Source organism: Bison bison, unplaced genomic scaffold, assembly GCF_000754665.1.
Source record: "Bison bison bison isolate TAMUID 2011002044 unplaced genomic scaffold, Bison_UMD1.0 scf7180017864388, whole genome shotgun sequence".
Classification (NCBI taxonomy): Eukaryota; Metazoa; Chordata; class Mammalia; order Artiodactyla; family Bovidae; genus Bison; species Bison bison.
Window position 1 is genome coordinate 236371 of NW_011494960.1, and position 26698 is coordinate 263068.

Genomic DNA, 26698 nt, shown 5'->3' on the forward strand with positions numbered 1-26698 from the left:
TAGATCTGATAGACAGAGTACCTGAAGAACTATGGATGGAGATTCGTGACATTGTACAGGAGGCAGGGATCAAGACCATCCCCAAGAAAAAGAAATGCAAAAAGGCAAAATGGTTGTCTGAGGGGGTCTTACAAATAGCTGTGAAAAGAAGAGAAGTGAAAAGCAAAGGAGAAAAGGAAAGATATACCCATTTGAATGAAGAGTTTCAAAGAACAGCAAGGGGAGATAAGAAAGCCTTTCTCAGTGATCAATGCAAAGAAATAGAAGGAAACACATAATGGGAAAGACTACACATCTCTTCAAGAGAATTAGAGATACCAAGGGAACATTTCATGTAAAGATGGCAACCATAAAGGACAGAAATGGTATGGACCTAACAGAAGCAGATGTTAAGAAGAAGTGGCAAGAAAACATGAAAGAACTATAAAAAAAGATCTTAATGACCCATATAATCACAATGGTGTGATCACTCACCTAGAGCCGGACATCATTCACGAGATTTCAATCTTCTCCCCCAAATCCCTTTATACGCATATGATCTCCCTCACCGCTTCACATTTTGTTTAATCAATTTACCTTTTTATTTTCTTACTTATGAACAAAAATCTTCTGGGCAGTGGACATCCATATACTTTTACTGTGTAGAGTATGGATACATTATTTTGTTCAATTTCTACATAATGATTATTTGTCAAAACAATAAATCTAAAATTTTAAGGAATTCATACAAACGAGTTAAACTAAAAGCATTCAGTTTAGAAGTTCATCACTAGGTTTTGTTAGAGAAGTCAATAACTTTTTCCGGTTATCAATTATCATCTTGCAGATTTTCAATAGGATGAAAGTAAAGAGCAAATTTACTTATCAGACTTACATTTGGCAGTCATTACTTCTGAAGAGTTGTACTGCTTTTAGAATTATTCTAATCTACACACTAGAAAATTAATATTAAACTTAAAACATATCCCCTGTTTTTATTTATTATTTATTTTATTAATAAAATAAAATATTTTATTAATCCTCATCTGTACCTGTTATGAATAATTTATAGTTTGATTATGAAAAAGCTTCCTCACTGGTTGAATTCTAAATTAAAAAAAAATTATCTATGATTAAATGTTAACTGATAATACATATACAGAGATATAAATTAGCCCATGATCCTCTCATTATTATACAACCAAGTTTATATTTTTGTGTGTATGTGTATGGGTGTCTGTGTACAAACCCAGATGTATTTTCTTTCTGATTTTAATAATGGTTTTAATTTTGTTTTAAATATTCCTTTTACCTTAAATGACCCATGGTAACTTTTATTTTTTTTTTATTTTATTTTATTTAACTTTACAACATTGTATTGGCTTTGCCATATATCAAAATGAATCTGCCACAGGTATACATGTGTTCCCCATCCTGAACCCTCCTCCCTCCTCCCTCCCCGTACCATCCCTCTGGGTCATCCCAGTGCACTAGCCCATGGTAAGTTTTAGACTTGAGTAGTCTAGCCCTCTCTGAGCCCCAGTGAACAAGAAATTATCTAGTAAGCCCAGTGTTTCAGTAACTCTACTTTGCTGACATTTTCCACTATAAACATTAAATCCAGGAAGATTTAGGCCTCAGGAAAAACATTATCAAGTTCATCTCATTAGACTTTCTTCAGAAGAGTTAGAGGAAAAAATCATTAGCAAGAAATGGAAATATAACAGAATCATAAGAAAGCCACTTAAAACTTTCCTTGTTTTCCTTTATCATTTTTTTGCATGTATGATAAATCATTTTAATGTAATAATCAGAGGACAAATGCTAAATCTTGATACCAAGACATTTATAAAGAGTGTTTTTCAACCTGGACATAAAAGTAGTATCAATTTAGGAATAATGTAGCTCATCTGTTGCTGCAATGCTTCAACAAAAAAACTGAAGAAGGAAAGAAGGGAGGGAGGGAGTAAGGAAGGAAGGAAAGTAAAGGAGAATAGTAATGGGTAAAGCAATTGATTGAGATTTAAAATTAACCTAGTGGGGTTGATCAAAGAAGATGCATGATTAATTATAGTTTAATTAATGGTTTAATAGTCCTACATAACTAATTGCAGTCAAGAAAAAAAGACATAAAGAGGTGGAATATAAATGTGAAAAAATTTAGAAAATAAAGTAGTTGTATAACAAGATAGACAAAAAAATCAAAAGAGAAAAAAATGCACACAGCATTTTATAGGGTCCTTATATTTTAAAGACTGTAAGGAGAGTAGTTACAACTTATTTGCTTGTATTCAAGTCTCTTTAGTTTAAAATTATCTCACATAATTTTTTGATTCTAGATTGGCTTTTCCTAACATGAAGTCCATTTCTAATTAACTTTCTTCATCAGCTCCTGTGCCAGAATTATGTAGATAAATACATTTATGAAATAAAAATAATTTTTAATATTGTCAAAACAAAATATTATTAGAAGGATAAATAAATTGGAGATTATGAACTAATAACATTATCACATTTGTGATATCACATATCACACATACCACAAGTAAATTAGGAATTATCCTCTCTGGAATTCTTAACCTTATAATAATTTCTCTCCATTAGTACACAGCTAAAGGCCAAAATCAAATGTGACCAATACTCTAAAGTTTATGGCAAATCAATATTTGTATTTGTGCATATTCTTTGACTTCCATAAAACTCCCTAAAAAATAAGTCTTACCTCATTCTGGAGATCTCGAATCATTTTGCTCTTTCTTTCCATTTCAGTCTTTAGAAAATTAATCTGAAAATAAAGAGGATACTATGTAGACGCATTTCACGTTCATTTCTATAGCTTTTATGTTTATTTTTACAATTTTTGAAGTATAACCTAATGATTATCTCTGTCAACAAATATGGAAAAAGAACAAAGGATTAAAATTTTCATTAACCAAACTTTTATTGCCCAATTCATAAATATATCTGCTAATTATATAAAAATACTCTTTTTCTTATGTAATGAGATATTGTATTTTAATTGAGAAATGCACATTATGACTATGATTCTTTCACCGGTATAAAGCTTAATTTTTAAAAATATGGTTCCTAAACACAGCTAGAGTCTAGGGTTGGGCCTAGGAATTTCTTTTATTAAAACACTCTCCAGGTATTTCTGACACATGGCCAAGTATGAGCGGAATTGCACAGTGATGCTCCTCACCTAAGCATGGACCCTTATAAATACTGTGCTAAAGAAACCAAGAGGTTTCTGCCTATATACAATATTGTTGAAATCTGTAACCAAATGGTAACAAAATCTAAATCAAACAATTTTTGATGGTCAAACTACATATAAAATAGAAGCAGAAGCCTGAGAACTATGTCCATCATTCGGCCATAACAATTTTCAAAGTTAAGTTTGAATCATGAAGGTACTGACAGCAACCTGAAAATGTGAGTTATACTCATTTCAGTTTGATGGATAAAACAAAGTTATCACTAGAAGGACTTGATGACAATCAAACTTAGATATGTGTGCAAAGTAGTAGTATATGTCTCCCCCAAAATAGCTTTTATACCCGTTTCTACTGCTCCGGGCTGGTATCAACTTACTGGTTACCACTGTTATGGACTAGACCAACTCTTGTGGTTCTGTTTATCACTGCAAGATGCCTTCAGCAATAACCATCAGGAAAGTTTGAAAAAAAAAATAAGGGTTTATGACTTATGAGTCCAGGAAATTACATGGTATAGTTGGAGGGAGTTTGTGAGGAGAGAGAGCGAGAAGGAGTCCATGAACCTGGGGTTCTGCTTTTATTGGGGTGGAGGGTGGGAGCCTAGGGTTTCAGAATGTTCACTCTTTATGGTGACTTTAAAATATGAGTGGTGATTTAAAGTGCAGAACAGAAAATCACTAAACAAAACAAAAATCAAGAAGCCCCAAAGGTTAGTTAACAAACTTAAATTAACCAAAACCTCTGGGAAAAAAAAAATGGCTCACTGGGGAGCAGAGGTGGGAGGTACAGCTGATTCTTCAAGTCAGTGGTTGGCAAAGTGTTTATTGGAGTAGTTGCCTCTTTAAGTGGCCACCACTACAATCAAATCTTTTTTTTTTTTAATTAAAAAAATTTTATTGGAGTATGAGTCAGACACAAACTACAAAAAGAAATGCAAACCATCAGGACTTACAATACTCTACCTCAGTACTTAATGGGCACCAGAAAATTTTGGTATGTACAGATTTGTCTTTAGTTTTGGTTATGAACTACTTAAAGCTGTCTTGCTTGTATGAACAACCTGGTGTTTCAGTGATGCCATGAAAGTGAAAGTGTTAGTCGCTTAGCCGTGTCCAACTCTCTGCAACCTCATGGACTGTAGCCCTCCAGGCTCCTCTGTCCATGGGATTTTCCAGGCAGGAATATTGGTGTGGGTTACCGTTTCCTTCTCCAGGGGATCTTCCCAACCCACAGATCAAACCCAGGTCTCTCACATTGCAGGCAGATTCTTTACCATCTGAGCCATCAGGGACCATGGGGACAGTGATCTCATATTATCTCATCAGTGATGCCATAATTTTCCCCAAATCCTCACATTTTGATACTATTTATTATATGTTCTCCATAATTAACACTTAACTTTAATTAACAGTGTAATGAAGATATACTGCAATGTCAAGACTAAAAAAAGGACAGAGACTTGGGAATGCAATGTTCAATTATTCAGGACCTACAATACATTCAGAATATTCAAACGTCATAGCATTTTGAAACCACTGGTCTAGAATCCCAGCAGGTTTTAAGATTCCTGGAAAATCAGAAGTGAAATAGTTCCTAGAGACAGAACATAACACTTATTTACCTTGAGTAAAGGATAGATGGCCATAATTCCTTATTCTTAATGAGAGTCAGAGCTTGAAGCTAATTCTTGCCTTCGTACTAATTATGTCTCACTTAGGGCAAGTTAAGCCATAAACATTAACAAGAGTGGTGAAATGCATCCAGAGAGCATTGATGGATTTAATTACTCCGCTACACCTGATAGATCATCCTTTCTTGCTGTTTGTTAGGTTTTTCATACGGGACACGGTTTGTAGGATTTGCTACTCCATTATCTGCTTAGAGATCAAAACAGATGCTCACATGTTCATAAAAATTATTTGCAAATGGAATTAGATCAAGACAGCTTTAATTTTCATTAAAATGCTTTTTCATTTTAATTTTCAAAATTTTGTCTTCTTTTATATTTTGTGATTTAAATGTACTATCACCTTCAAGTTTTGTAATGTTTTACTATGGACTTACTGGGGATTCTCAGGTGGTGCTAGTGCAAAGAACCACCTGCCAATGTAGGAGACAAAAGATGTGAGTTTTATCCCTAGGGTTCTGATTGCTGGGTCAGGAAAATCCCCTGGAGGAGGGCATAGCAACCCACTCCAGTATTTTTGCCTGGAGTGGGAAAAATATGGACAGAGGAGCCTGGCAGGCTGTAGTCCATAGGGTTGCACAGAGTCGGACTTACTAATATGGGTATTTGCAACATCTTTTGCATAAAATATACAGTCTTCTTTTATGGAAAAAGGCAGAGTAATCAGATATGTAATGAAGGGCAGCACATAAGAGTATTTGCTCCTAAGTCATGACAATATTTATAATATCAAATCCAAATGTTTTCCCTCTAGTTGGGAATGAGCAGTTTAAATTTCTCACTGTCCCCTTCTTATCCAACATTAAACTATATCAACTAGAGTCTTTCTAGCAGAAAGAATAATCACTGAATTATTTGTAACAATTAAACTTATATACTTATTTAATCCTCAATAAGTAGAAAAAGCACAAACCTTTTGAGTCTTTACCAGAGATTGGAAGTGAGGAGTCCCAGTAGTATGAAATCTATTTTTTTCTAGATTCTACCAGATAAACATTAAAAAAAAACACATACTTCTGCTAATTAAATATATTTTATTCCCATATTTGTTAAGCTTTCTGTCATCTATTTTTGTACTTTGACTTAGGACTTATTCATCATTCAACTCAAAGCACAAACACATTTCCTTCAAAAGACAAGTATCATTTATTTCCACAGGTGTTTGCATTCATTGATCTTGATGATATATTTTGTTAATATAATCTTTAATTTGCTCTTATAGAATTTTTACATGTATATTCATTAATATAAAAATAGCTATTAATTTATATATATAGCCATTAATTGATTTTGGAATCATAAATGATGATGTTCATAAAATTAGATGAAAGTTTTCAACCTTTTTTCTTTTTTTCAGAAAGTATTTGCCTATATTTGAAATTGGGTCTCAGATGGCGCTAGTGGTAAAGAACCTGCCTGCCAGTGCAGGAGACATAAGAGACTTGACTTCAATCCCTGGGTCGAGAAGACCCCCTGCAGTAGGAAATGGCAAGCCACTCCAGTATTCTTGCCTGGAGAATCACATGGACAGAGAAGCCTGGTGGGCTACAGTCCATGGGGTCACAAAGAATTGGACACAACTGAAGCAAATTAGTCAATATTTGAAATTAGCTGATCTTTAAAAATTGGTAGAAGTCACCTTCTAGCCCTGGAATATATGGGAAAAGACGTCTTTCAGCATAATAAAATTTTGAATGTATTCAGTTATTCAAGTATTACATTTCTTCTTGCAAAAATGTTAGCATTTTATATTTATTCATCTAGAAATTTACATATACATTTTAAATGTACCAGTGACCTGTTGCTCATAATAACTTATTTTGTTTAATTCCTGTTATGACTATTAGCTCTCTTTTAATTAAACATTTTAAAATTGGAGTCTTTTTATTCTTAATCTTTCTCAAAGCCTATTTATCAGTCTTTTCAAATAACTTAAAAATCCTTTTTTTTCTATTTTATTGTTGTCTTCACCAACTTTTATAATACTCTCTTTCTTACACTGATGTTTTGCTTTTTCAACTTCTTGAATTTTTGTTGCTAGTACTGTCTTTCTGGAAAAAATGCATGTAAAGCTCTGAATCTACCTCAACTATTACACTGGCACATAGTGTCTTCATTATTATTATTTCTTTACATATTTTATTATTTCTTAGTAACTAAAGAGTTATTAGGAAATGTTTTATATATTTTCCAAACATAAGGAATTGTTTAACTATTTATTTAAACACTTATTAAAATACATTGAAACTTTTGCTATCAGTAATTTTTTGCCTACATTATTCTTTCAATTGGAAATTTTATTTATTACAATTGTTTTCTTTCTATTGAGTAGATTAAATTTAGTTTCTATTTAAACTATATGCCAGATAACAATTTTAGGGTAATCATGCATGTTATTTTAATTTGAATTATTCCCCAAATTCTTCAAATAAGGAAACTTGCAGGTTAAAGAACTTAATTTTATAGACAATAGATGGACCACTGGGCTTCCCAGGTAGCTCAGTGGGTAAAGAAATTGCCTGCAATGCAGGAGACACGAGTCCAGTCCCTGGGTTGGGCAGATCCCCTGGAGGAGGGCAAGGCAACCTGCTCCAGTATTCTTGACTGGAGAATCCCATGGACAGAGGAGCCTGGCGGGTACAGTCCACGGGGTCACAAAGAGTTGGACATGACTGGAGCGACTGAGCACACGTGTACAGATGAACCACTAGGAATTTAAACCTGAATATTCTTATTCTGTGCTTCCCTGGTGGCTCAGATGGTAAAGCGTCTGCCTGCAATGCAGGAGTCTGCCTGCAATGCAGGAGACCTGGGTTCGATCCCTGGATCGGGAAGTTCCTCTGGAGAAGGAAATGACAACCCACTCCATTTGCCATTTCCATCTTGCCTGGAAAATCCCATGGATAGAGGAGCCTTTCTTTTCTTTCTTTCTTTCTATTCTTATTCTGTAGCACATGTTAGGTTATGAATACATTTAGGGAGTTTCTGGCTCAGTACAATATTATGGGGTGGGAGAGGAAAATCCTCCCTCAAGATTCAATGCTGAATTTTAAGAAAAGCACTAGAAGGGTTCTGAGAGAGAACTTCTTCTCCCCAACTATGCATCCCTTGTCCCCATTATTCTGATACTTGGCTATTCTAGCTTTTGCTGAGCTCCTTTAAAAATTATAGCTTTCTTTTTTTGGGATGTTAGACACAGTTTGTGTAACATATTAGAGTAAACACAGGTCCATGCCTTGGCTTCTCTAAATATTAACTGTGTAAATACAAGCAACAGTTATTCACTTTCAGTAAAAAAAAAAAATAAAAAAAATAGTGTGCCATTTTGTTGTGAGAATCTGAGAAAATAGTATGTGTGGAAACTTCTATTCTGGTCTAAATGCCATTATTTATGACTGGGCTATGCACAAATTGAGATTAAATATGATAAGTCAAGGCAGAAATGGGATTGCAGTTAGGGTCACTCAGTACACGGGGTCAGATTTTGAGGGGAGGAATCGACACAGTAGTGCTAAAAATGTGTCTGCTCTTTCATGTGACATGTGTGTCCAAAGAAGGGCTTCCTAGTTGGCACCAGGGCTGAAGAACCTGCCTGCCAATGCAGGAGACGTTAAGAGATGCGGGTTCAATCCCTGACTTGGAAGATCCCCTGGAGGAGGGCATGGCAACGCACTCCAGTATTCTTGTCTGGGAAATCCCATGGACAGAGGAGCCTGGTGGGCTACAGTCAGTCCATAGAGTTGCACAGAGTCAGATATGACTGAAGTGACTTAGCACACGCATATGTCCAAAGAGCTAGACACGAGGGTGCACTCTATGTAGGTTTAGGTTAGCAGTGAGTGCTGCCATGGCATAACAGAGAAGAATAAAGGCACTCATCTTTACTGGTGGGCTGGACAGATAACAATGAATTTATTAACAGGAAATAAATCTGTGCCTAGGAAAATCCAGTCATTATTACAAAGACTGTCTCCAGGAAGCAGTTACTCCAGATGACAGACAGGGCTAAGTTTCAGAGGCAAAATTCTATACTCTACTTCAGATTATTCAAGGAGGCCTTGCAAAAGAAAGGCAGGCATTTCTGCCAATTCTCAAAGGAGCTGGGGTCCCATATAATCAACCTGACAAACAGCCCCTATGTCGCAGAGCCTGCTGAAATCATTCAAACTGGCCAATCCTCGACCAGCTTACCTCGCTTAACCCCTTCCTTCCCACGGAAACCACAATAGAGGCTCTTGTCCACAGTTTCTCCACCTTCATTTGCCCCGGGACTGACCTGGGGCTTCCCTGCATGGTCCCAGGTCATGTGGCATGTCACCCTTCTCGGAAACTGTGGGAAATAACTATCTTTCCAAATGGAGTCATTTTCTGATCTGTTGCTCTTGTGTGCTCATGCTGAGTTGCTTTAGTCATGTCCAACTCTTCACAACCCCACGGACTGTAGCCCACCAGGCTCCTTTGTCCATGGGATTCTCCAGGCAAGAATACTGGAGTGGACTGCCATGCCCTCTTCCAGGGGATCTTCTTGACCCAGGGATCGAACCTGTGCCTCCTGTGGCTTCTATATTGTAGGTAGATTCTTTACCACTGAGCCACCGGGGAAGCCCTTCTGTTGGTCTTACTATACCTTATAATTTTAATTAATAGACTATACTTTAAAAAAGACTCAGGCCCTCAAATAAAATAAAAGCTTCAATCCCCATAAGTTGTACATAAAGGGGGAACAGGTAGAAATCTAGTTTTCAGCACTACTATCCAGACCACTCTCCCTCCTGCTTATGGGGAATATTAGTCATAAAAATTGAAATATGAAGGTCAAGTGAACATCATCTTGAGAGAGAAAATCTGGAGAGAAGATTCATTCTTAAACCTTGGGGTGTATCAGGATCACCTGTGGAGATGATTAAATAGGTAGATGGTGTAGCCCCACCCTTGAAAGACATCTATTCAGTGGTTGTAGGGCATGGCTCAGGGTTCTGTATAGCTTAACTTAGTTCAAGGTCACATCCCAAATCCAAGGGCTGCTGATATGGGGCCTGACACCAGCACTCCTGTCCTCAGTTTCTCATTCATAAATAAGGGTTGGGAATTAGTAGACCCCTAAGAAGCAAATACATATTATTTTTGGAATGAATGCTGATGAAGCACGTTTTATAATCTTGGTGATGATGTTTTATTTATTGTATTTTCATTTGTTAGAGGTGTGTTTGTTCAATAGTGATTTTGGGGGAAAAAAATAAATGAACAATTCTCTAGCTCCCAAGCAAAGGACACAAAAAAGAAACACTTACAGTAGCCTCTTGTTTTTCTGCTTTGTCAGCTGTCTCCTTAAGCTGACTTTCCAGGGCCTCCTGGAGAGCCTTCATTTGTTCTCTTGTTTAGGAGAAAACAGAGAGGAAAAGAGAGACATAATATAAATCTGTACACTATGAAATAAGATTTCACTGCACATATACACTTAGGAAACATAACTAGAAAGTATAGAGACAGAGTTAAATATACAGGATGCATCTCAGGATTCTGGTAAAGATTACTGTCTCCCATGGAAGCTCGAAAAGCAAGCTGCATTTAAGAGCAATTGCCTTGCTCTTGTGCCTCATAAGAATCCCACTGTGAGAGCTGCATAATGTGTCAAATCATATCAATAAAATAATTAAGAGTTGGAAAGCTAATTTTAGTGACAGCATGCTAGGGTATGAATATGCTGTTCAGAAAAAAAAAGAAAAAAAAACAGTTACCATAGACTTGCTGATAGGATAAAATGATCATTTCCTTGGATGCCCCAGTTGACTAAATCTAAAGCATTATGTTTTAGACATCTTGTGTAAGGTCTGAGAGTTTTTGTAAAGACAAAGAGAAAAAAAGACTTATTTCTAATGTGAAAGCTCATTTATTGGGGATAATAAAAAACACATGTCTTCACACATAGGTACATTGTGTCTCAAGCTCACTAGGACATACGGACCCTGTCTCACATTAAAAATTACATACTTTCATAAATACGCATTTCCTTCAAAGGTTTAGGATTTTCTCAATTATGACAGATTTTATTATCTTTCTGTGCCTTCATTTTATCATCTAAGCTATCACTTCAGACAGCAGATAACAGCATATGAGTGAAGTATGTGTGTTAAGTGTTGCCGTGTGTGAAGTATGGCTAGAGGACTAAACTCCTTCAAAGCAACAGCAAAGACCAAATGAAAACCTAGCGTACAGACTAAAATTCCCAGTCTAGAGCCAAAAGATAACTTCTGGAACAGAAATATTTTCTTGGTGTGTAACCACAATAGGGAGACTATGGAATAGGAGAGTATACTCTGAGACTCATTTTTATCCATCCATAAAATGGGCACAATGACAGAACTGCCTCGGAGATTTGTAGTGAGGTTTAGAAGACAATAAGGCACGCAAAATACTTGGAAAATAATCACTCACTACACATGAGATCCGGAGAAGGTAATGGCACCCCACTCCAGTACTCTTGCCTGGAAAATCCCATGGACGGAGGAGCCTGGTAGGCTGCAGTCCATGGGGTCGCGAAGAGTCGGACACGACTGAGAGACTTCACTTTCACCTTTCACTTTCATGCATTGGAGAAGGAAATGGCAACCCACTCCAGTGTTCTTGCCTGGAGAATCCCAGGGATGGGGGAGCCTGGTGGGCTGCCGTCTGTGGGGTCGCACAGAGTCAGTCACGACTGAAGCGACTTAGCAGCAGCAGCAGCGGCACACGTGAGATCACTGTCATAACCACTGGTACCACTAGAGGTCCCTGTGTTCATTCTTTGACTAGCACATCCTGCACAAACGCAAGCTGCTCTTTCCCGCAGAACTTAATGACGCCTCCAGTTTTCGTATCTAGAAACTCCTAGGTCACACTCTCAGTTTTAGGACTATCCGTGAAAGTCTATACGATTGTTGGAATCAATCTGGATGTTGTTTACCAAAGCAAAACATAATAGGGACAAGTTATAAAATAATTACATCACTTTGGTTCTTAGTTGATTTATGCGTGATTGGTTAAAACTTTAATATGCTTTCGTTTAAAGTGGATTTTAAATCTCAGTTTCCATTACAGCCTCAAATAGGTTTCATTTACTAAAACTGTTTATTAGAATGAAGTGTCACATGTGCTGACTGCTAAGTTGATTCATTCGTGTCCGACTCTTTGCGACTCTATGGACTGTAGCCCACCAGGCTCCTCTGCCCATGGGATTTTCAGGCAAGAATACTGGAGTGGGTTGCCATTTTCTTCTCCAGGGGGTCTTCCTGACCCAAGGATTGAACCCTCATCTCTTAAGTTTCCTGCATTAGCAGGCGGGTTCTTTACCATAGGTGCAACCTGGCAAGCCCCCAAAGTGCCATATACGGATACTTAAAATCTGGATTTCCATGACTGCTTCTGATATTTTTCACAAAGAACACTTGTGACATAATATAATATGAATGTCTACCTATATTGTAGGCTTATAGTACACCAGGCACTCAATAAACTTCACATCAAATTGTAGTATCTTATTGCAAATGGAAAACCGATGCATAAAGAGGTAGCGGAACTGTTCTGGACCATAAGTGCTCAAATTCTAGAGTCATTATAATACCTCTATTGAGGGAGAGAGACAGAGAGAAAAAGGACAGAAGGATCCACGTTCTATTCCTAACGCTCAAATATTCAACAAGTATTGAATAAAAATAGAACAGGACTATCATGATCTGTGTGCTTAGTCGCTCAGTCATGTCTGACTCTTTGTGACCCCATGGACTATTAGCCCACCAGACTCCTCTGTCCATGGGGATTCTCCAGGTAAGAATCCTGGAGTGGGTTGCCATATCCCCCTCCAGGGAATCTTCTCAACCCAGGAATCAAACTCAGGTCTCTGCCTTCGTAGGAGGATTCTTTACCATCTGAGCCACCAAGGAAGCCCAAGAATACTGGAGTGGGTAGCCTATCCCTTCTCCAGGGGATCTTCCTGACCCAGAAATCGAACCACGATCTCCTGCATTGCAGGCATATTCTTTACCAGCTGAGCTATCAGGGAAGCCCTAGGAATACTATATTTCCAACTAAAAACTTTTATATTAGAATCTTATAATAATTATTCATTACTTCTGGATTTTAAAATTCTCATTTTTATTTTTAAAGTGATACACATGTTTTAAATTATAAAATATAAATTTTATAAAATCCAATATATATACATATATATTCAAAAATACCCGTATACTGACATCTATAGGCAATGGGGAGTAAGAAAAAAAAAGTAAACTGCAAAAGCTGTTAACAAAAACTGGAGAAACAGAATTCTGCACATTTTCACAGCAAGGAAAGCTATCCACCAGAATGGCAAAGCAGTCCTTTTGAAACTGTTGAATATCTCCATCTACTCTTAGATTTTTCAAGCTTATTTCTGCACATTCTCACTGCTCTCATGCTTTAGGTGTCCCCAAACCCCCCAAACTTGGTGAGTTTTACTCCAATGAGAAATTCTTGCTGACTTGCTCAAGGACCATCCCTGTCCACCAAGTAGATTTGCACAGGATAGAGCTCTTCTAGGTCCCTATCTGGCACTGAACTGAAACTTGAATTCTAAAGAACTGTGACAGGCTTCTCCAATGCTGAGTATATTTCAGCATAGAATTGCATGGTTACAAGGAATTTTAAAAGGCAGCTCTTTCACACATCTTCCATTTCCAATTATAAACATAAAAATGCCTCACCCTACAGGAAGGTATTTTTTTCGAATGGTTACCAGCCTGTATTGCAGTAACATTACAGAAAGAAATCTTGCTGCTATCCCAGGCATTCTTTTCCTTTTCAGAGAACTCAATATAGTAAAATCCATTAGTACACAGAGTCCAAAACTGCTTTCTCAGAATCTCTATCCAGCAACCATTGTACAGCGTAAAATATATCATTCCTTTTTATTTTCAAGACATGCATGCATGCTAAGTGGCTTCAGTTGTGTCTGACTCTGTGCGGCCCTATGGATGGTAGCCCACCAGGCTCCTCTGTCCATGGGATTTTCTAGGCAAGAATACTGGAGTGGGTTGCCATTTCCTTCTCCAAAATACTGAGTACTCTTCTATCCCCCAGGATCTCTATTTTGTGGTTGCATAATCTCACTCCTCACACGGTATGGCTTAAAAGGCTCTCCATCAACTTGAAGATCCTTTTATGAATATTGCCTAGGCTGTCTAAATATTTTTGTAAATGTAAAAATCAAGAGTCAATGCAACTTTCTCTCTCTGTCATGTAAAATTCTGTGTGCGTGTGTGCACACCCACACACACTCCTTTTTCTGTATCTCTTGGTGGAAAGACATGCTGCTGTACCTGGTTATTTATGGCCACCTCATATCCTCTGAGTTTACTTACTTATAATCTGGTACAGCTAAACAGAGAGATTTCATTAGTTGCTTCTTGGCACACAATTCCAAGAGGGAAATTCTAATTGATTCAGTTTTGTTTTGCTGGCCACCTTGAGCTAATTAACTGTATCCAGTGATATCAGAGTCAGATAAAAAGTAGTCTAGAGACCACTTCTCAAGGGAAGGACCAGGTGATAATCCCAGAGGATAAAGAATTACTGGGAATCGGGTATATACCTAGATGGCATCTGCAATACATTATAATCTTTCCAGCTCTGATAATACTTCTAAATTTGCAACCAGTTAATACTATTTATAGTCTGAGAAGGTTTTTCTCTTTTACTATTTATCAATCTCTCTTACTTTGGAAATGAGATACATAGCCTCTTTCACATTCAGATAATTATAATTTTTATATATCTCTAACGAAACAGAAAAAAAAACACATATCAAATGCATTATACTTTTGAGAAATCATCTATTGGTATGTGATTTATTTGAATTTTCCATTCTGACTTTGTGCATTACATAAGTTACGCATTTTAAGCAAATTTTATAGTTTTGGATGAAACTTGGAAAGCATAATTCCAAAATATTTGCTCCATTTAATCCACTCATTGAAAGACTTGGCCCATCATCTGCCATTCATATACCATGCCAAATATGATGATGACCTGAAATTCTTAATACTGCTAGTCATATTTTTCCTTGTTTGCATGGATATTTTGAGTGTCATGTAGAAGCAGCCTTAGATAACTTAAGAAAATAGCAGCAGACTAAAGGAATACATTTTTCCTTTTCCACATCATGCATAAGCCTGTCTCTTCATCTGTGTTTCTTGCGCAATAAGAAACACTGACGCTGTTGTCTTCACGCCCTGGGGCTCGCTGATGAGATCTCTCTGTCCTCTTCTCTAGGCTACCTTTTCTCAACCTGGTCTATGTCTCTTTCTTTCTGCCTTGAACGATGTTGTCAGAATAATTCCCCTAAAATTCATTTTACATGATATCATCCTTTTTCAGAGCTACCTAAATGAGCCTTCTGTTGAAGTCCACTTTCAGCCAACTTTCAAGAATGGCCCCGGTCTACGTATGACAGCCTCATTTTCTAATCTTTCCTGACTCACTCTGTCCTCTTCAGTCAACGCAATCCCTCATTGGTGTTGCACATGGATTATGCAGAAGTCATTTCTACTTTTATGTTTTTGCTAATTATCTTTTCCAAACGTGGGAGAGTCTGCAAAGCTAATAACTTTCAGTGACACTTGGTCTGCTTTAATTAGCTATTCCTATTGAAAATATGGCTTATAATTCTCCACTAACTCAGTGAACCACAAATGCTTATGTGTTTTAAAAGGTGGATGATTTCAAACCAGTAAAAATAGGTTAAAATTATGTACTTTTGAAAATATGCTCAGACCTATATTTTACATGAGATCTTTTTAATATTGGACTCTGGAGTGAATTTCATGTTCAAGAAATAAAGATTTCATTGAAATACGAAAAGAGTCAAGATGAGATGCTCGATTTGGTATTTTTAACATGTCATTGCCTCAATGATATGAGGTTTCTGGATCAAGAGGCAAAGACAGTGGAGAAGATACAAGATGGTAAGCAGAGGGTACATAGTGTAGTGCCTGCCAGCTTCTTAAACAGCTTTCTGCTTTGGAAGCAAACTAATAAATTTAGGCAAACTAACTTGAAAGGGTGTGACTGTAGGTAAGATACAGCAGAGCAAATTCCAATTTAATACAACTCTCAGCAGCTTGCTTAAGCATTTTGAGCAACAATTTCCCATTTATTGAATGGGGACAATAATAACTACTCTGTAATTGTATTGAAATAAAAAATGTATGTATATATATAAAACCAGCAGAGCCTCTAATAAATGTATAACAAATAACAAAGGCTAGCTCTTTTTTACCTTATAATACCTTGGTTTTTTTATGTGTTTGTTAGACAAGCAATTTCAAGTCATAAGGTTTTTTTTTAATTCTAGGTATAAATCTAGCTCATACTTCACTTCCTTTAAAAAATAAAGTAAGAGTAATAAAAATGTTCTAATTCTATTATGCTATTAATAAAATTACCCCATTCCTTACCAACCCAATTATCACCAGGATCAAGTTGTGATACTATTAAAAATGGCCCACTATGTCAAAGCTGTCGGATCTGTATACTGATGGGCAGATTTATCTTATAAGATGGGCTCCGTCTTATAAGATAATAGAGGAACATACTCCAGATCCTTAATAGCTAAATTGAGATCTGCATATAGGCATGGTCACTATTAGCATCACCCATCATAAGGGAACATACTAGAAATACAGAATCTCAAGTGCCACCCTATATATATATATATATATATATATAGTGATTTGAGCAAGATTCTCATATATTAAAATGTAAATAAGGTTATAAAGAGATGAATGCATTTAAAATAAACTTATTCATGTGAAGTTGCTGAATGAATTTTGGTGATGGGAAAAAAGAACTGAGAAAATGAAAGAACACAGCCTTACCTTTGTTTCTGACCTATTTCCAGAAGCTTCTGAACATCAGTTTTAGCAGATATCTCATCGTTTTTCAAATTCTGATAAGAAAATTGGGAAAAGGAAGTCTTATTCAGGTGATAGATTGAAGCTGACTCTACTGTTGTGTTTATGGCACAAGGTGTGCCCTGAAATAAGAACGCGCAAATGAGGCTATGATGGCCCCTTGGCTCTCAGGACGCGCAGTTTATGACACCAACTAGGGAAAGTGCTACAGTGAGTGAAAGGGAATGAACTGAGTTTCAGTCTTTAGAGGTTCAGTGAAAGAGAAAGTACTCTCCAAATATTTAGGTGTCTTTTTAAATGAATATGCCTGTATTTTTGCTTAGTTACTCAGTTGTGTCCGACTCTTTGCAACACCATGGACTGTAGCCCATCAGACTCTTTGTTCATGGGATTCTCTAGGCAAGAATACTGGAGTGGGTTGCCATTCCCTTCTGCAGGGGATCTTCCTGACCCAGGGATTGAATTCCAATCTCCTGCATTGCAGGATTCTTTGCCATCTGAGCCACCAGGGTAGCTCCATAATGGAATATAAAATATATTATCTGATCTTCATTCGAAGTTTTACCATGTTCTCTGCAGGCATGTGAAACTTGTTTTGGCATAGTTTCTACAAACAAAGGGAGACATAAAAGACTTCTCTAAATAAGCTAAATAATAATACATTCAAAATCAAAGCAGTCAAATGGCATGTACCTATTTGGTTGTGTCTATCTATTATTTATAAGTAATGCATTAGAATACATGTAAAAAAAACTAGGACCAGTTCAAATTGTAATAGTACTGTATAGATAGTGGATTAAGGGAAAAAAATACCACCTCACTCATTAGTCTTTATTTACTCTGGCAAATTTAGCATTGATAGACTGTGAATCAAAACAGAGAACTCCACTGAGCTTTTCTAATTAGGTAAGCTGTCTTGTTAAGCCTTCCCTAAGAACTTTCTTATTTATACCCAATAAATTATTTAACATGGTAACAGATCCTTCTTGATGTTAAAAGTTGAAATAGAGATAATAATATTGTTTGTAGGAAGAGCAGCTATGACAAGTAAAACATTAACAAGAATGGCAAACACTTTGTTTACTTAATATTTATTTAACATCAAAGGCATGGTGTCTGCCTTCACCGATTTTTCATCCTAAAGCTACGAACAATTTTCATACAGTAAGTTAAGTGTTCTGATAGGCATGTGGTAGAGTGAACTTCACAAAAGAAGAATCTTTCCTAAAATGATTGAGGTCATTATTAGGAAATAGCCAATAAAAGATGCTGTGTTTATTTGCAAAGAGTGCATGTATTCCAGCTAAGTCGCTTCAGCAACCTTCAACTCTTTGTGACCCCAATAGACTGCAGTCTGCCAGGCCCCTCTGTCCATGGAATTCTCCATGCAAGAATGCTAGAGTGAGTTGCCATTTCCTTCTGCAGGAGATCTTTCCAATTCAGGGATCGAATTGGAAATCGATCCCATGTCTCTTACATCTCCTGCGCTGGCAGGTGGTTTCTTTACCTGGGAAGCCCTTGGGAAGAATAGCTTGATGAAGAAAACAGGATAGAGGAGGGTTGAGGGGAAATCACTAACCATCTAATTTACATTTCAAAGTGCATCACGGCCATATGGCCCGGGGCAGGTCACAAAATCTGCCTTTTAACTTCCTTGTGTGATAAATTGTGGGATTATTTCCAGAAAAACTACTTCTGCTTTACTGACTATGCCAAAGCCTTTGACTGTGAATCACAACAAACTGTGGAAAATTCTTCAAGAGATGGGAATACCAGACCACCTGACCTGCCTCCTGAGAAATCTATATTCAACTCAAGAAGCAACAGTTAGAACTGGACATGGAACAACAGACTGGTTCAAAATCAGGAAAGGAGTACATCAAGGCTGTATATCGTCACCCTGTTTATGTAACTTACATGCAGAGTACATCATGAGAAATGCTGGGCTGGATGAAGCACAAGCTGGAATCAAGATTGCCAGGAGAAATATCAATAACCTCAGATATGCAGATGGCACCACCCTTACAGTAGAAAATGAAGAAGAACTAAAGAGCTTCTTGATGAAAGTAGAAGAAGAGAGTGAAAAAGTTGGCTTAAAGCTCAGCATTCAGAAAACTTAAGATTATGGCACCTGGTCCAATCACTTCATAGCAAATAGATGGGGAAACAGTGGAAACAGTAACAGAGTTCATTTTTCTGTGCTCCAAAATCACTGCAGATGGTGACTGCAGGCATGAAATTAAAAGATACTTGCTCCTTGGAAGGAAGGTTATGACCAACCTAGACAGCATATTAAAAAGCAGAGACGTTACTTTGCCAACAAAGGTCCGTGTAGTCAAGGCTACGTTTTTTCCCGTGGTCATGTATGGATGTGAGAGTTGGACTATAAAGAAAGCTGAGTGCCAAAGAATTGATGCTTTTGAACTATGGTGTTGGAGAAGACTCTTGAGAGTCCCTTGGACTGCAAGGAGAGCAAACCAGTCAATCTTCAAGGAAAACAGTCCTGAATATTCATTGGAAAGACTGATGTTGAAGCTGAAACTCCAATACTTTGGCCACCTGATGCAAAGAGCCAACTCATTGGAAAAGACTCTGATGCTGGGACAGATTGAGTGCAGTATGAGAAGGAGACAACAGAGGATGAGATGGTTGGATGGCATCACCGACCCAATGGACAAGAGTTTGGGTAAACTCCAGGAGTGGGTGATGGACAGGAATGCCTGGTGTGCTTCAGTTCACGGGGTCACAAAAAGTCGGACACCACTTACAGATTGAACTGAACTAACATTTAGATAAACTGTGGGATTTCAAATTTAGGGCTTCCCGGATAACTCAAATGGTAAAAAATCTGCCTGCAATTAAGGGAGACCCAGGTTTGATCCCTGAGTCGGGAAGGTCTCCTGGAGAAGGAAATGGCAACACACTCAAGCATTCTTGCTGGAGAATTCCATAGGCAGAGGAGCCTGGTGGGCTACAGTCCATGGAGTTGCAGAGAGTTGGACACGGCTGAACAACTATTACACACAAAATTTAGAAAAGCCACAGAGGACAGTGGAGGATAGGGGTCCTGGCAAGCTGTAGTCCATGCGGTTTAAAGAGTCAGACACAACTTAATGACTGAACAACAACAGTAGACAGTTATTGGAAAACTCAAAGGGGATAATAGATGTGTGAATTAACTTTGCATAAATATGTTTATTCATTTGGCTATCTGCTATACTCTGGCATTGTAAAGGGAACCAGAATTAAAAAGTCACCACCTTTTCTTCAAGAAATTGAAAAAGTACAACATATGAGATAAAGAAATATAAAGGCAAAGAATAGTTAGACAGATGGGGCTCTGCAAAGTGTATGCAATTAAAGAGCAGGACAGCACTTAATAAATTATTATTTCCCCAGCAATAGCAGAGAAGTGAGATGCACATCTTGGAAAATAATTTTGATGACTTTGAGGATACTAAAGATTGATATGCTGCTGCTGCTAAGTCGCTTCAGTCATGTCCGACTCTGTGCCCACCAGGCTCCCCTGTCCCCGGGATTCTCCAGGCAAGAACACTGGAGTGGGTTGCCATTTCCTTCTCCAATGCATGAAAGTGAAAAGTGAAAGGGAAGTCGCTCGGTCGTGTCCGACTCTTAGCGACCCCATGGACTGCAGCCTTCCAGGCTCCTCCATCCAATGGATTTTCCAGGCAAGAGTACTGGAGTGGGGTGCCATTGCCTTCTCCGAAAGATTGATATATCTAATAATTAATCAATACAATGTTTATTGACTGATGAGTATTACTAAGCCATTCAGGTGTTATGGTTACAGAGATGAACAAGACTTACAAAGATCATATCTTTATGAAGCCCTATGGGAAAATAAAATATGTACAATTAGCAATATTTACTCACTTATTAGATGTATGCCTTTGGGAAATTTCTTTGACCTATTTGAATATTGTTTCCTCATTTCAAAATTATAAAAAAGTTATCATAATTTTGTGAAGATATTGTTAAGGAGATTTAGCAAGAAAAAATTTAAAAATTCACCTTGTACAATGACTGGAACAAAATTAAAAAAAATAAAATTTTCAAGTACATTTAGGGATTGACTTGTTACTCTTTTAAAAAGGTAACTGTGTACAAAATGATACATTTCTTTCAAATAATTTCCTAGGCTGTAATTAGATGATGCTGTGAAAGTGCTGCACTCAATACGCCAGCAGATTTGGAAAATGCAGCAGTGGCCACAGGACTGGAAAAGGTCAGTTTTCCTTCCAATCCCAAAGAAAGGCAATGCCAAAGAATGCTCAAACTATCGCACAATTGCACTCATCTCACATGCTAGTAAAGTAATGGTCAAAATTCTCCAAGCCAGGCTTCAGCAATACGTGAACCGTGAACTTCCTGATGTTCAAGCTGGTTTTACAAAAGGCAGAGGAACCAGAGATCAAATTGCCAACATCCACTGGATCATCGAAAAAGCAAGAGAGTTCCAGAAAAACATCTATTTCTGCTTTATTGACTATGCCAAAGCCTTTGACTGTGTGGATCACAATAAACTGTGGACAATTCTTCAGGAGATGGGAATATCAGACCACCTGACCTGCCTCTTGAGAAATCTGTATGCAGGTCAGGAAGCAACAGTTAGAACTGGACATGGAACAACAGACTGGTTCCAAATAGGAAAAGGAGTACGTCAAGGCTGTATATTATCACCCTGCTTATTTAACTTATATGCAGAGTACATCATGAGAAATGCTGGGCTGGAAGAAACACAAGCTGGAATCAAGATTGCCAGGAGAAATATCAATAGCCTCAGATATGCAGATGACACCACCCTTATGGCAGAAAGTGAAGAGGAACTCAAAAGCCTCTTGATAAAAGTGAAAGAGGAGAGTGAAAAAGTTGGCTTAAAGCTCAACATTCAGAAAATGAAGATCATGGCATCCCGTCCCATCACTTCATGGGAAATAGATGGGGAAACAGTGGAAACAGTGTCAGACTTTATTTTTCTGAGCTCCAAAATTACTGCAGATGGTGACTGCAGCCATGAAATTAAAAGACGCTTACTCCTTGGAAGGAAAGTTATGACCAACCTAGATAGCATATTCAAAAGCAGAGACATTACTTTGCCAACAAAGGTCCGTCTAGTCAAGGCTAAGGTTTTTCCTGTGGTTATGTATGGATGTGACAGTTGGACTGTGAAGAAGGCTGAGCGCCAAAGAATTGATGCTTTTGAACTGTGGTGTTGGAGAAGACTCTTGAGAGTCCCTTGGACTGCAAGGAGATCCAACCAGTCCATTCTGAAGGAGATCAGCCCTGGGATTTCTTTGGAGGAAATGGTGCTGAAGCTGGAACTCCAGTACTTTGGCCACCTCATGGGAAGAGTTGCCTCATTAGAAAAGACTCTGATGCTGGAAGAGATTGGGGGCAGGAGGAGAAGGGGACGATAGAGGATGAAATGGCTGGATAGCATCACTGACTCGATGGACGTGAGTCTGAGTGAACTCCGGGAGTTGGTGATGGACAGGGAGGCCTGGCGTGCTGCAATTCATGGGATTGAGAAAAGTCGGACACGACAAAGCAACTGAACCGAACTGAACAGGCTACAGGTCCAGAGAGACTGAGAACCCTGCAAATATTTTAAAGATGACCGCTTATGGCATTTCTTTCACTACATGCTTAGAAAATTCTCAGTGCCAGATGTTCTATTCTCTAAGAAGATGCAAGTGTCAAATATCCTTTGTTGTCTCGTGCAATTTTTGAATTTCCACTTAATGAAAAGGTACAGTTCTGGCATCGGCTTCCTATGGCAATCAATACACAGTCATTTTTATCCTCTAAGTGCATCCCTGATGCTCCGTGTATACTTCCACCGTGGAACTGTCATTCCTGCACTGTCACCAGCACGCTACCTGTCACTGTGTCCTCTTGGAGTCTAAGTGATTTTTCTATTTTCATGTTCTCAAGATGTAATACAGCTTCTGGAATGTGAGCTTGGGTGTTGGCTTCAAAATAGCAGACCTATCTCCCAGCTGTCCTCGTGCTCTTAGTTTCCGAGCCCTTTTCTAACTCTGTTTCTTACCTATAAAATGAGACTAATAATAATCATGCATAATTATCATGTGAAAATTAATTTAAAAAAATGAAGAAAGAGTACCTAACACAAGAGACCATATTCAATACACTGCAACCGCAGTGATTACTGACACCATCGTCGCTGTCACAGGACTAGAAAGCTAAGAACAATGGTGATTACGCAAGGTTCAGAAACGTGCTTCTGGGAAATAACTAACAGACCAGTTTGAGTCAGACTGGTTGTATTTAAATTCTGGCTTCCCTTGTGACATTCAAGCATGATTCCTCATGTATAACAAGAAAAATCACATTTATGATGCCTATTCTCATTGGTATATTATGAGAATTAAATTCTATAACACATGCAAAGGTTTTGGGGTACACTGTATATTCAATAACTACAATGTTAAAGGAAAATATTAAAATATATTCTCAGATATTTCAGAAACTTTTCAAGTATAGGTATTGTGTTTGGTTTTTACTTGAGATTTCACTGAATGTTAATCCATTTTCACAGATGACAGGATGTGAGGATTTACCCACTGTAGTAATGAGGTTTATCAAAGAATTTTCAGAACTATCTTTTGTGGAATTTAAAGTTCTCTCCTAGAGATCATTTATATATTCATTTAAGTCTTGGCCATAATTGCTTTTCATCATTTTGTAATATAAAACACACAGGGGTCAAGTTGATCTTAGAAGCTGTGAGAAACTGAGGGCTTTGCCAAGAACCCAAATTTCTCATTCCTGGATGCTTAGACTGCATTTCAAATGACATTTCTTTTCAAGGCTCATATAATAATAAATAATAACTCCCATGGTCAAGCCCAGGAATATATTCAAACTGGTAAAAAAAAAATTGTGGAAGTCTTCATGTATCAGTCCACTGAGACAAACTAGGTGATTCCCTATACTTGGCTGCTGAGAAAATTAGTTTTCATCTCACCTGAAGGTTGGTTTTAATTCCATCAAGTTCTCTTGATGTCTTTGTCAGCTGACGGAGGATGGTGCTTCGCTCCTTAAAGACTCGTTTCAGCTGCTTTTCTAGCTCTTCATAGTCCTGTCTAACACAGAAAGAAAAGGCATGAGGGCCTCCCAAATTCTTCACTTGGTTCTACCCACTTTGGCCATGATCACAAACCCTTGCATTTTAAGCAAAGTCTAGATGAATTGAAACCTAATTATTAGGATGTTTTATTTTTATTAGTTCATCTAAAAAGGAATTTTAAAAAAAGCAGCTTAAAAACAATATTTTATTTTGCATTGATAACTAGCCAGGCTAGTTTCCAGAATAACACTGCACATCTTTTGCATCTATAACATAGTATATCAGATACCACCTGTAAATACAGATATTTTCCATGACATCACCACACTTTTTTCTCAGGTCTTTCAAGCTTTACAGCAAGACGTTTGATTGGAACCAATGTAGCTCAGAGATTTAGATAGATTCTGACACTGGGGGACAAACTTGGGTAGAACCAGGACAGAATGGAGGGGGTTTTCTTCACCCTTGGTTTGTAGGAAATGAAGTCCACTGAAAAGGCATCCCTTTTCAAATTTCTACTACTACTAAAGAAGTATTGGACAAAGCAAAATGCCTCTAAAAATCAGTCAGTCACTATAGTAATTACAGTGAAGTTTGAACAGACTTGTTAACTATTATCATGAAGGAAAGACTTATCTATCATACATACATACATATGTAATTTTTTCCCTATTTTTCTCACATGGACTTTGCAAGATAACAAGGTAGGTACTTGGTTCTAATTTTGCCAATATAAAAGACGGAGCTCAGAAAAATTCACTATGCTAAGATCTTACGCAAGGAATGAATGAACAAGTATTTGTGTGTGTATCTGTATATGTCATAGCAAGTGTGTATGTGCATGGAAAAAATGTACACAAGGAAATAGTTGTCAGTGAAGCCTAGGAACTATACCTGATAGGGAAAAGTTAAAAATGATTAACTGGCACACACAGGCGGTTAGAGATTAGAGTCATGAATCCAAGGAAGACTTCCTGGTAAAAGTGATACAAGATATACGCAGTTTGATCTAGATGTCTATCAACAGATGAATGGATAAAGAAGTTGTGATACATCTATACAATGGAATAATACTCAGCCACAAAAAGGAATGCATTTGAGTCTGTTCTAATAAAGTGGATGAACCTAAAGCCTATTATACAGAGTGACATAAGTCAGAAAGATAAATATAAATATTGTATACTAACACACATATCTATATATAACACACATATATAACACACTTTTCACTTTCATGCAGTAGAGAAGGAAATGGCAACCCACTCCAGTGTTCTTGCCTGGAGAATCCCAGGGACAGGGGAGCCTGGTGGGCTGCCGTCTATGGGGTCACACAGAGTCGGACACAACTGAAGCGACTTAGCAGCAGCAGCAACATACATATATGAAATCTAGAAAGATGATACTGATGAATTTATTTGCATGGTAGCAATGTAGAAAAAGACATAGAGCACAGACCTATGGACACAGAGGGAGGAGAGAAGGGAGAGGCTGAGGTGTAAGGAAGAAGTGAAGTGAAGTCACTCAGTCGTGTCCGACTCTTTGCGACCCCGTGGACTGTAGCCTACCAGGCTCCTCAGTCCATGGGATTTTCCAGCAAGAGTACTGAAGTGGGTTGCCATTTCCTTCTCCAGGGGATCTTCCCGACCCAGGGATCGAACCCGGGTCTCCTGCATTGTAGGCAGACGCTTTACCGTCTGAGCTACCTGGAGAGAGTAACAAACTTACAATATGTAAGTTATCTATATGTAAAATAGATACCAATGGGAATTTGCTATAAGACTCAGGGAACTCAAACAGGGGCTCTGTAACAATCTAGAGGGGTGGGATAGGGAGGGAGATGGGAGGGAGGGGACGTGGGTGCACCTATGGCTGATTCTAGCTGCTGTTTGATAGAAAACAACAACAATCTGTAAAGCAATTATTCTTCAATTAAAAAATAACTTAAAATGAGCTTTGAAAGATAAGTAGAATTTAGCTATAGGGAAAGGAAATGCATGTATAAATACTAATAAAAATGAAAATACGTGTATAAATTTCAGAAGGTTTGGAGGAGGAAATAGTGGGTAATAAATCTGCTTCTGAAATGAGGATGTGAAGAATATGAGCAAAAGAATGCAAGTCTCTTAACATCGTTAGGAGGATGAGCATTGTTTTGAAAACAAGGAGAAGCAACTGGAGAGTTTTAAGCAGGGACTGACCTGTCAGCTTTATGTTTTGGAAAGACTTCTCTGGCTACAAACTGGGAAATGCACTGGAGGAAGGAAAGATGTGGAGAAAAGTAGGCAGTGGAGGAAGTTACCATTGCAATAATCCAGGGAAAAGACTGTGTTCGCCTAATTTAGATTCAAAGCACTAGAGATAGAGAAGCTTGGATTGATTTCAGCAAAACATACAAAATTGAATCTATGATATATAATTAAAATTTTTGTATTCTGTGTGTATGTTACAAGGAAAGAGTGGGAAGGAGCTAGTCATTGATGTTGCCAAGCCCCTGGTTTAGGCAACAGTTAAATGCAGCCCTTCACTGAAAGAGAGTCCACTGTATAAACAGGTTTTTAGTGAAAATGGGTTGACGCGTTCTGTATTCAACTTATAGGAAAATGGATCAAATTCTCTCTTTAGTTTCTTTGTCTGTAAAAGGCAGTGCTACATGACTGCATGAGATTGTTATATGTTACATGGAGCAACTTATATAAATCTTTGAACACGTAGGAGGTAATTCATTTTTTAAAAATATAAAATTTTTATGACTGAGGAATTTGATGAATTTACCATCTTT

General features: G+C 37.7%; 1 protein-coding gene across 1 annotated transcript in view; it reads right to left on the reverse strand.

Annotated features, from left to right (window-relative positions):
* The window catches only part of LUZP2 (leucine zipper protein 2), a gene marked incomplete at its 3' end in the record, with an annotated part of 243185 nt that extends 219183 nt beyond the window's left edge, over positions 1-24002 (reverse strand). Inside the window, exons 1-5 of the mRNA XM_010858468.1 lie at positions 23994-24002; positions 23818-23931; positions 16773-16843; positions 10176-10257; positions 2702-2764 (exon numbers count right to left, since the gene is read on the reverse strand). Of these exons, the coding sequence (XP_010856770.1) occupies positions 2702-2764; positions 10176-10257; positions 16773-16843; positions 23818-23931; positions 23994-24002 (339 nt within the window). The remainder of the gene's footprint in view (positions 1-2701; positions 2765-10175; positions 10258-16772; positions 16844-23817; positions 23932-23993) is intronic.
* Positions 24003-26698: the final 2696 nt, after the last annotated feature.